A 12,494-nucleotide genomic window follows, 5' to 3' on the forward strand; every position below is an offset into this window, starting at 1 on the left:
GGATGGGGTGGCTGGGTGATAGACATTGGGGAGGGTATGTGCTATGGTGAGCGCTGTGAATTGTGTAAGACTGTTGAATCACAGACCTGTACCTCTGAAACATATATGTTAAAAAAAAGAAGATAGTAGAAAGGGAAAAATGAAGGGGGGGAAATTGGAGGGGGAGACGAACCATGAGAGACTATGGACTCTACGAAACAAACTGATGGTTCTAGAGGGGAGGGGGGTGGGGGGATGGGTTAGCCTGGTGATGGGTATTTAAGAGGGCACGTATTGAATGGAGCACTGGGTGTTATACGCAGACAATGAATCATGCAACACTACATCAAAAACTAATGATGTAATGTATGATGATTAACGTAACATAATTTAAAAAAAAAAATCACTCGGCAAGCATTTTATGCATGTTTTGGGCAGAATTCATAGACTTACAAAACAACCTTTTGTTATAAGCGATTGAAAATAATTTTGTTGCAATTACAGATTTAAAAAAATTAAGTCCTGCAATCTTCTTGATGTTTATTTAAGCAACATGTTTTTTCCTGCAGTAATTTGGTATATTAAATTTGTTAATTTATAAAGGACATCCCCTTCATTAGTGCAAATTAATGAGGATTTAGAATGATCAGGAACTGAACACAGCTGAGCAACTTATGCTGAGTAGGCAAGTAAACATAAGGAACATTAGTATATTTGCCATGTTTGAATGCTTTTTTAATAAATCGGATCTGCTCTCAAGAAAAAGTTGCAGTGTCTGAAAAATGACACCTTGTGGTAAGGAATTTTTCTAATTATTACGCATGCATGACTTGTTTGAGATTTCACCACGAGCACAACATACCGAATATAACTATTTGGCAAAAGACACATACATATACGTATATACAAACATACATATGATGTGTCTGTGTGTATTTAAACATCCACTTCTGTGACTCCTTGTTATTCTAAAATTACAGGTTATTATTGTGTGTGCAAAAAATATGACCAAGTCATCTTGTTAAAGATTGAAAATGGGCCCACTTATTTATTAGCACTAGTAAAGATGACTTAAGGAACATCTTCAAGTGTCTGCATTCTTGCTCATAATGAGAGCTTACGAGAAAGCAACTGAGAAATGTTGAAATTAATAAATGATGTAGAAACAGAATGGATATTATACACTGAAAATACAACTCCATTCCACTCATATTGTTCTTCCTTATTACCCTTCGTGGGAATACAATATAATACAACATACATGGAGACTGCTTTCCAAATTACAAAACATTTTATATTGATTGTCAGTATAACTATAGCTGGTTTACCAATATCACAGCATTTCCAACAATGCCATCCATTTGGGAGAGGGGGAAACTAAGCCTATTACCCACATGAGCCAAGTTTTTAAAGGACCTATTGATATATTAGGCAAATTTTGTGGAAATATTTTTTGTTCATCTCAAAGGAAACAGCAAATTTATTGCTATGAGCCCAATGTTCCTATGGGATCTTGAATCTCACTCAAATAAATTTTTCTCCTGATTAAAAAAAGAAAATCTAGTAGAGGATATATGATTGATTAGTTTTATATTCTCTTGTATTAATCTTTGAAAGACTGCAGTACTTAATTAATTTGAAAACCAGGTAGGTCTATTACTCTCTTCCCTAATCTGATGCCCAGGAGTTTTTATGGAACTTCTTAGCTAAGAATTAATTGTGAAATTAAGGTTTCCTGTATAAAGACCAAGCCAAATGAAATGCAAATAAAAATGAACATACAGTGTACAATCTGCGTAAGCATGGTGTATGTGGCCTCTTAAGGGGCCGTATTTAAATTCATGAAAGGAATCCACCCATAACCCACCATGTAATGACGGCTGCCTGTGAGATCCTTCTTTATACGAAACCTCAGCTGGTCTTTGTTACACCCACATAGTCCCCAAAATAATTAGCAGATTGCATATGTGTATATCTGTCTACTGTATAGCAAATTCTCTTTTCCAAATAAGATCGGGATTAAAAGACATTGGAAAAGGCAGAAAACATAAATTTTGAAAACGTAGCTTAATATAGTGATTGGCCATATATATATATATATATATATATATATATATATGTACATATATATATACATTCTTTTCTAAATGTTCAAAAATAGTAAAATATGGTCATTATTTCATTCAAGCATATAACAATTTAAGGAGAATTTCTTGGGTTTTTGTCATCATTTCATTTATACCTAGTTGCTAATCTAAGCAAATCTAAGCAATGAGTTTCACGGCAGAAAGTTCCTAATATTGGATGGAAGACTTTTATGATCCGAGCTAATTTTTCCCTGATAGTTACACAGCTGTGTTTTGAAATTAAAAATAGTGTCAAATAGCAAGGTCATCTTGCTACATTTTTCTTTTTTTTCTGGGGAGAAAACAATCTCTCGTGCATATCTTCTTTCCCCTTACCCCTGCCATCCCTCCTAGAATCTTGTACCAAAATATATTCGAAACATCTTTGTGCAAAGAAGGTACTTGTGTGAAAATTTCAGTATCTTTTGCACAGGATGAAATTTGGGTAATTAGCTCACAGCAGCATACCAGGATCTTTCTGCAAGGCAACCTGTGTAGAAATTATCAGATCACAGTTGTGTACTTATTGGAGAAATATGGGAGAGATGAGTGAGATAACACAAAATTAACAAAATGACTACTATTTCGTAGAAAATATAAATTAAAATCTCAAGGGGAGTTCTACATAATATAATGTTTTCACAACATGTTCTTATTTTTTAAGACTTTTTTCTAGGACCCCCAGAAGGAAATGAAATTCTTGAGAATTCCACTCTCTCAGCCCAAGTCAATAATAAATACACATTTAGAGAGAGTAGGCTTGGCCATGTGGCAGTTTATAACCACAGTAGAGTGCTCTTTTTCCCTCTGAAAGAGTGTTTCTGTGCAGTGTTTGCCCAGATTTCTAAGGAGACAGGGATGTGACAACACAAGTTTGTGTATCTGAGTCCCAGAGAGCTCCAGACCTGAGCTGAGACTTCTTTGATAACCAGAATTGATCTGAATATAGCAAATTCAAAGAGAGCAGTAGAAGAGCCTGAAGGATCAGAAAGATTATTTTCTTTTTGGTTGTGCTCTAACTAAGCCCTTGAGGTGTTGGGGGAAAAGAGAGTCTCCCAATATGCAGAACACATCGGCCTTGTCTCTCATGGTGGCTGCCAAGCCACAGGCTCTGACGAAAAGCAGACGGCCCACAGCCTCTGAGGAGAGGGGCGTTTCTAGGCAGCCATGTTTCCAGTTTCACTCTCCCGGGTTGAGCCCATGGTGGGCACCTGACCAGAAGGCAGATGATTCATAAGCTCTCTCTCTCTAGGTCTTTCGAAATGGTCTGGCACGTAAGTGCTGCCAATCAGATTCTTTTTTTTTTTTTTTTTTTAAAGATTTTATTTATTTATTTGAGAGAGAGAGAATGAGAGACAGAGAGCATGAGAGGGAGGAGGGTCAGAGGGAGAAGCAGACTCCCTGCCGAGCAGGGAGCCCGATGCGGGACTCGATCCAGGGACTCCAGGATCATGACCCGAGCCGAAGGCAGTCGCTTAACCAACTGAGCCACCCAGGCGCCCTGCCAATCAGATTCTTGCAATAGGGAATCTGATTTGGGAACTAAGAAAACAATCACACAATAGGAGTTAAAATGGAAAGAATGCCTTAAAAAGAGCCATGAAGAAAAATATGGCTAAGTGAGATCATAAACAGGTTAAAGTTTGTAATTATAAAGAAGCACCGTTGAAAGCAGGAGAGGTGAGACGATAAAAGAAACAGAAGCTACAAGAAAGTATCTGAAGCACATTAAAGGCAGAGACACTAGAGAGAGGATCCAGAAACTCTCGTTTACTTAAATCTTTAGATATGCCCTGGGTTACATTTTTCTCCTTGACGCCCAGTTACAATGAAGTTCCACCTCTTGCCCAGAGAATCCCTCTGTCCTTATGCCTCACACCCTTCCTTCAGTTTTTTTGTGTTTTTTTTTTTTTTTTTCTTCACAAACCAAAGAATCTACTTAAACATTCCCAAACACACAGTCAGGTACAAAGTGAGCTCTACTGGATCAGGAATTCAAGAAATCTGGGTTCAAGTCCTCATTTGCTACTAAATATCTTGTGATTCTAAACGTGTCTGCTTTCAGACACATGGTAAGTTCACATTTCTTTTGAAATACAATGAGAGGGTTGGATAAGGATGAACTATTCCTAGGGTTCTAAGAAGAAAATAAAAACAAGACCACCTTGCACTGTAACTGAGATTCTTTATTCGCCCTCAGATGCTCTACGTAAGCCAGTAAGACCTCATTCCGTAAAGAATTTTAGTTGGTTGTTTAAGAATGACTTCCTTACAATTTTCCAAGAACTTCTCTTTACTCTTGTCAGGTAAAAAAGACTGATTATCAAAAACATCCCAACTTGCATTTCTCTATGGTCAATACTAAATATTCAAATTTGAGACCAATTCTTAAATGAATTAATATGGAAAAATGAGTTGGATGTCTGTCCTACTAGAGAAATGTAAAAAGCCGTATTTATCCCTCAGCACCCCAAAATGAATTAAAAAAAAACCCTATGGGTTTTGCCAGGAATAATATAGTAGTAAATAATTCACTGCTTAATCCTGTAAATCAGAAAACCTGGAATATTATAATAGTACTGTAAGCACTCAGTGAGAACATGACACTTATTCTAATTGTATTTTCCTGGGAATTTATAGTACACATAGCTCTACAAATCTAATCCAAGTGTCAAAATCATAATTCAATAGCATTTACCACGGGGAGACACATTGAACCAAGCCAATGACAGGCTGAGAACAAGCTACTGAACACGGCACAACAGAAAAAACAAACAAAAAAAAGAATAAGCCACTGAAATTAGTTTTTAAATTTGTGTTTCAAGTTAGCATCCTATAAAATTTCTCATGGTGTAAAATAACACCAGCAACAAACTTATTGCTTAACCTGTGCTGATGAAAAAGTAAAGTGATGCTACATTTACTCATATAAATTTTAAATGGCTTTTACATTTTCAGCTATAAACGCAGCTCCTAAAAATAGTGATGGAAACTACTTTTCACTGTTGTCCTCTACTCTCTGTAGAGGGAGGCATTTAAAATTAAAGTAATGAACTCTGATTACCCTGCAACAGAGCAGTTCACTGGGGAATCCAGAGAAGGCTGGGGATTAACCTGAGATTTTTCCCAACCCTGTTCCATATTTTTATCTTACTCCTTTCTCCCTGTCCTAATAAGTCAACAGACACAACTCCATCAGTCTCCTACGGAGTTGACCCTTGAAGTTACTTTTGTTCTCCCCTTGCTGGTCTTGCATTTTTACCTTCCTGCTTTCAGAGACCAGGCCTCTGCAGTGGGCACTCTTTCCCCTTTCCCGTCGGGAGGGGAGCAGTGTCTTCAGGCTTGGCTTTATAACACATGACAGGGCTTGCATATGCAGTAGTTAAGTGCCATCATGCAAAAGGGAAAAGAAGCACCACAGGGTTCTGAAGTCACATTTTATTATTTCAAGAGATGGAGACGTTCCCTGCTTTAGCTCATCATTGGTTTCTAGAGATGACTCCATCAAATTGTGGAGGAGTTGGGTATCCCAAGCACACACCCACCAGCTGTGGTTCTTTAGCTTCTTCGGGTAACTCAGAGAAGTGGCTGGAGGGTAAGTGACACCTTCTACCTCCAAGTCATTCATTAGTTTAACAAATATCCCTGGCGCCATTCTCAGGAAAGCAGAAGCTCAAGACCAGACATAGTAGGAAGGGCTTTGCCTCGAGGACTCTCTGAATTTTGAATTAATAGGCCTAAGAAAAAAACTGATAGGCCTCACTTCCTACAACCTAGAGCCAGCTGTATTAAAAACACATATGAGAACATTCAAATTTCTAGGACTGAGTCAGGACTGTATCCTGTTAACACACACACACACACACACTACATATATTCATATATAATATGCATATGTACATACATATGTATGTAATATACATATATCCTGCATATACAAATGTATTCTGTATATAAATACACACACATGTATATATATACACACACATATTCTGTTACTGATGGAGCCAAAGACTTGACAACCCTCCCTGACAAATTTAAAGAGGAAGTCTAATCTCTTTTAGCAACCCATCCTGTTTCTGCCATTCATGACCTTACTGAAATTCTTAAAAAATAAAAATCTATGTATGTTTCAGATTTATACCACCTCAGGGAGTAGACACACTTGTCTGGAAGTGTGTTTTATGGAAGACACATAGGATACTTGAAGTATATGGTTTTCCTTCTATGTTTTTTATTTGTTCACAATGAGATTTAACACACCAGTTTATTACAACTCTCACCACATCTCTTGATTACTCCTCTTACAGCCTGAGAAATGGAATGTAGTACGTATCTCTTACCATTTGAATCCACAATGGTGATATTGGCCGAGGCACTGTCATTTCCTAATTTGCTGGTCACTTTGCACATATATTCTCCAGAATCAGCCAGTGATGCCTTGTTAATGCGAAGTTCTGACTTCCTATAAGATCAGGACCAAAGTGGTGTAAGTATATTTCACAGAAATACAATGACCACCAAAATCTATTTCTCTGTAGCTTCAGGGTTCTCAAACTCCCCCTCTCCACTCCACACATACCAACTTAAAACACAACTTACTAATACACAGAAGTATGATTTGACCAAGAGTAAAGATGAGATACATCACATTTAAGTGATACTATAGACATGGCCTTAATTTTATCACCCAGATTAGTAATTTAAAGAATGCCTTCTCTAATTTTTCTTTTTATTCCTCTACCACCACCACTAAACACACTATGCCTCAGATTTTTTTTTTCAAACCAATTAGTAAGTTTTCTTCCTTTCTATATCTAAATGTCTTCAGCCACTAGAAAGATTTAAAAAGTGTAAAATCATTTACAAATCTGGTAAGGACAGACACTTAAGGAAGGCTAGAATAGATTAAAATGCTCTGCACTTTTCTCAGTAAAGTAACATCAGGATTTATGTTAATTCTGAATGAAAAGGATTTACAAAAGAAAGGTAATTCATCTTAGAGGGACATAGAGGGACACAAATCATTCTTAACATTGAAATAAATATACAACAACAGCACACACTTTTATAAAACTGCATATTAAAGCAATATTCAACACTCTTTCAACATGGGCAGCATTGTGATTTGCATCTGTCTATGTTTTACTGTTGCATATAGCCAATAATGTAAGCAGTCTCTGTGATTTAAAAACACAGAACCACTGGGGCTACTTGAGTTTATGAAAGACTTTTTAAAGCATCCTTGTATACTCACACCTGGTCCTGACTGCCTGGGCTCTTGGGATGACAACAGGAAAAGAACAAGGCAGGGAACAAAAGACAGCAACTCAAAATTATATGCAAGGCTCCCATAAGTTACACCTTCTTAATTTTATAGTGAATTTTCTGGTCTTCTTGTCATAATATTATTAATCAAATTCAATCAGTTATTCTAATTTAACTAATAAAAAATCATTTCCTACTATTCTCCTCCAGTCTACTGAACTGGACCACCCACCCAGTCCCATATGTAAGCCTTATGGCCTTCCATCATGGTGCTTTGGCTTGTGCCCTTCCTTCCTCCTAGAATGGGGGGGGGGGGTGTCCCATATTTCAAGATATTGGCTGACTTTTCAGAACCACCTCAAGTGCCAATTCTTTCATCAAACCTTTCATAATCATGTAGCTGCTACTCCTCTCTTCTTTGTCTAAATTCTGACAGGCTTGAGTACCTCTCCCATGATCCTCACAGTTCTTGAAGTATATCTTATTTTTCTAGCTAGGACATATACTTTGGAGTCCATAATTTAAACTTCTTGGTACCCTCACAGTTCTATGAGGACATGCCACTGCTTTGTCCTTGGTGCATCCTCAAACGTTATGGGATGAATGTGTGAATAAATGAAGAAAATATTTGGATGCTCCTACTTAAGCTCTCTCCAGGACCTAATGTTCCTAAATGCTGGCTGCAGGAAAGGAGGATGCCCTATTAAGAGGGCAGAGACAGTCGGAGGAGGTCCAGACCAAGGCAGCAACACTCAAACCAACATGTGGATTAAAAAATTAATGACTCAGAACAATGTCAACAAGTAAACTTGAGAAAACAAAAGAAAAGTACTGTACTCAAATAAATTCAGAAGACATTAGGGTGAACAAAAACAGGCTTTTTGTTGTTGTTAATCCTGCAGGAATTCTCAAAGTCTTTAATATGCTAATGTAATCTGACTCTCTAAGAGGGGAATATATTATTTAGTTACTCTCAAACTTATTTGACAATGGAATCCTTGTCATCCACATAGCATATCTGTTCATATTTCCTGAAAATGATGGCGCACAGAACAAAGTTGATAGAAAGCGAATCTAATACAATAACAGTCTGCTTAGCTGTAATGGGGTGGGGGGATCACCAAGGGCCATTTATGCAGGGATAGTCACATATTAATCCGAGGAGTTCTCCACAGAAAAGGTTCCCTGAAGTCTATCCCTATAAACCAAAATAGAACAATCTGAGGGCAAGCATCTTGGCAAGCTGATATTAAGATCTAATTATAAACTACAAGAACTTTTAAAATTATCAAAATACAGTATTAGGATATTAGCCCCCATCAAGTTGTGTTAACTTCTAAGCCTGGGCTTGGAATATTCAAATCCAGTACTTTTCTTAAGGGATTATCAGCTATTTATACAAATCTGTCCATACATGCCAAGTTTCCTTTATGACACACATCTATGAAGAACAGTCAGAAACAATACAAATACTATGGTAAGCTTGTCCAGCCCCAAACAGCGTAATTAGCTGGAAGAATTTTCATTTACAACCATGGAACCACTAACAATAATTGATAGATCAATCATGAAGAAGGTCAGGTTGAGGTTTTTCCTGGTTTTCAACACAGAAGAAAAAGTGAATTCCTAAAATAAGAAAATTATAACTTTTCTTGTTAAGCCCCCAATCTTAATTCTAAGGTTATCACAACAACCCAAGAATGTACAACACCTCAAGATTATAATAATTCCAAGAACACTCCTTTCTTACTTATGTAAATTGAGGAATAGTTCCTGATGGTATGTGAGGAGTTCTTTCTTGACCCTGTACCATTAATTTTTTAACTACTGAACTGGATCAAACTATAAGAAAGATGGTAATCAGCTTTATAGTGAATCTTAAAGGGATAATTTTTTAAATAAAAATTCTCCTAATAGAACTACACAGGGTTTCCTGGAATATTACTCCAAGTAATGCTAATAAATTTTATGCTTAAAAGAATAAGAAAAAAAATTTTCTATGCTCAAATAAATATTGCCTTGAACAAAGTTAAATAGATTTCTTTACAACAGTACCTCTTAGTGGTTTTTATGCAAATATGTACTGTGAATTTCTAAGGCAGGCATCACACGTAGCTAAGGTATCCTTTCAATAGAGAACACCCTTGGGAATTCTAAGACTGAACATCAATGCACTAAGATCAAGATTCAATTTAATCAAGATAAGCATAACAAATACATTCCAGTTCAAAAATCAGTAGCAGAAGTATAGGCTTGGAGAGACGTGCCTGGACAATAATATATACAGAAAAAAGGATTTCAATTAGCCATGCATTTAACATGATTCTATTTTAAAGAACTACTAAAAAAAGAAACACTAAAAAAAGAAACTTATGCACTGTTTGGCCATATTAATATTAAAACAGCATAAATCAAACTGGATAAAAGTCTCAATACACTGCTCACAGGCTGGATCACATCTAGAATATTTAATTATGTTTTGAAGGGGCATCTGATGAAAAATATCAATAACTAGAGGACTTTAGAAGAAGTTGATCACAATTGAATAGGGCTTATAAATCTTATCACTAGAGAAGATTCTATTGAAGAAACAGAGGTCCTACTGGCAGGCTAACTATGAACAAGATAGGGGTAGCTTTTTAAACATATTTCATGGTTGTCATCTGGAAAAGAAAACTATTCGAGGAGGCTCTTGAAGACAGAATTATGTCCGACAGGAAAAAGAAGGCATATTTTGAGTGATAAGGAAGAGTTTTTGAACATTCAAAAATGGGGAGGGTGTCTTTCCCTTTGGAAAGATTCAAGTCTGGATAACCACCTGTCAAGAATATCTCTATGCAGAAAAAAGACTAAATTAAATCAGTGGTTTCAACTATTTTGAAAAAAAAAAAAAAAAAACAACTTGTTTTAAAACAAAAGCTTAAATCAGAGCCTCATATTCAAAACTATCATAAAGAGACAAAGGTGTTCAGGTCAAGGTGGTTGGCAGCCCATTTTCAATTCAGTGGAAACTTAAGATTCTCCAGGGACACAGTGGGAAAACCACTGATCCAGATGATCATTGGGACCCCTGTGAACTCCAATGATACGTTGAACTATGAGACCCTCTGATCCATGGGCCCTAGAGTACAGGGTGGGAAGCAGGAAGAGAGAAGAAACAGACAAACCTTTCTTGAAAATTATACACTGCAATGATCTGGGGCTTTGGTAAGTATGGATACAACAGTTTTGTACTCTCTTCAATAGGCTACCATATGCTCTCCACAGGAAGGAAGTTAACTTGGAAAAAGTGTTGAATTCCCGTCCAATCATAAAACGAATTTTTTGCTCTTTAATTGATGAGTTATCTAGAAATCTGGGAGGGATTGATGTTTCAGTGGATTTTCATTTTCTAAAAGCATTAAAAGAGTTAACTCATGTAAAGTGTCTAAAACAATGCTTGGAATCCTATGAGCTCCCAATAAGTGTTAGCTATCATTACAATTACATTTTATATCCCTGCAATATTTAGATCTTTTTATAAGCACACATTACCTTTGGATTAAGAAAAACAATACGATGTAAAAATAAATTAATACAGACTGATTTAAAGATGAAAGTTCTAAATATTAATTTCTTTTTTTATATCAAAATGCAAACTGTATTCTTTGAATAAGTGCTCAAGGATGGATTCAAGGTTCCAATAACGACTGTCTTCTTTGTCTTTTTTGGCTTGATTCTTCCACCGCCGTTTATGGGCCAAGACAACTTAAATGCATATAGGGAATATCTCCTCGGTTTATATAAATCCATTCCTCCAATCTCTAAGGAATCATATATGAACTCTGTGTGTGTGAGTGTGCTTGTGTGTGTGTGTGTGTGTGTGTCTGTGTGTGTTCAACACAGCTTCAGATACTGTCAAACTGCCAATAACAAGAAGGATAAAGAGGAGGGAGAGGGTTTCATAAGCAACCCTCATACTATACAGAACCAGGCGCTGCACCAAATGCCTCACGTAAGCCATATGAAATAGGCACTGAGTATTCCCATTTATACCTAAGGAATTGGCGCTTTCCTTACATATAAAATTAGAATGACCTGCAAAAGCTGCTCAGCTGATGCAAGAAGGGAATGTGTGTGAACTTTTTCTAGAATAGAGTCAAAGGACCTGCAACAATGGACAACAGAAGAAAGAATTCCCTTTAAAATGTTTGCAGAAATTTGACAAGACCAATTAGATCCAATTTTAAACAAAATGAAAATAGGTGAGAGTGGAAATGAAGACTGAGACAGAACTATGGGCATCCAAAAGAGTGTGCCATACACAAACAATGGGAAGTCAGCCTTTCATAAGCTGATATTTAAATGAGGCCAATCTGACAGCCTCAAATATGAATCTGTCGCGTGCCATGATCTTTAACCAGTTTTCTTGCTCAAAATGATCCACCAGGCAGAGGAAGCAGAACAAAGGGATAAGCAGACACATAACACTGGGGCAGTTTCCATTTTTCTAAATTGGTTCCACACACTGCTTTGCCAAATACAACAAACACAGGCTCAGATATAAATTCAAAGTCATAGGAAGAACATGTAAGAATGTAGTTCAGGGGCAGAAGGGTGATAAGACTTTACAAAATAATAGAAATTGCTGATTGGAGTCTCTTTGCAACACTAAGGGATGACAAGGAAATTCTGGCTGCATGTATGATCTACACTACGTGAAAAAGAAACCTAGACTAAGGATTGGAAAAGAGTCAACATTTTCCTTAAAATAAAGAGAATCCCAAAGAAATCCTAAACCTCACACTGAAATTCACCTCTGCTTGGTTGATCAAAGCTTCTGATAAAGTTTAAGGAACCAAGTAACTGCTGCAAACCATTAACAGTTTGAATATCTTAGTAATGGAAAGTTATGAATATGTAGATGAAACTGAAAAATGAGAATTTTTTTTATTAAAGACATTACCCTATGCCTGTATGTGTCCCCAGCCCTGTGTTGTGACTTTACTATACATAGGAAAATCACCAGTAACTGTGAAAAGACAGGAGGCATAGAGTCAGACGTGTTTCAAATCCAAGCTTTACTATTCATCAACATTAGATCTACAGCAAGAAACTGAATTTCCTTCATGCTCAGGGCAT

At 36.7% G+C, this 12,494-nt stretch overlaps 1 protein-coding gene across 3 annotated transcripts in view; it reads right to left on the reverse strand.

Annotated features, from left to right (window-relative positions):
* NRG1 (neuregulin 1) overlaps positions 1 to 12,494 on the reverse strand; it is a 1,100,990-nt gene that overhangs the window by 160,618 nt on the left and 927,878 nt on the right. For all 3 annotated transcript variants that reach the window (XM_032413449.1, XM_032413447.1, XM_032413446.1), the window contains exon 3: positions 6,449 to 6,570. In XM_032413449.1, the coding sequence (XP_032269340.1) occupies positions 6,449 to 6,570 (122 nt within the window). The remainder of the gene's footprint in view (positions 1 to 6,448; positions 6,571 to 12,494) is intronic.

Source organism: Phoca vitulina, unplaced genomic scaffold, assembly GCF_004348235.1.
Source record: "Phoca vitulina isolate PV1807 unplaced genomic scaffold, GSC_HSeal_1.0 scaffold15, whole genome shotgun sequence".
Classification (NCBI taxonomy): domain Eukaryota; kingdom Metazoa; phylum Chordata; class Mammalia; order Carnivora; family Phocidae; genus Phoca; species Phoca vitulina.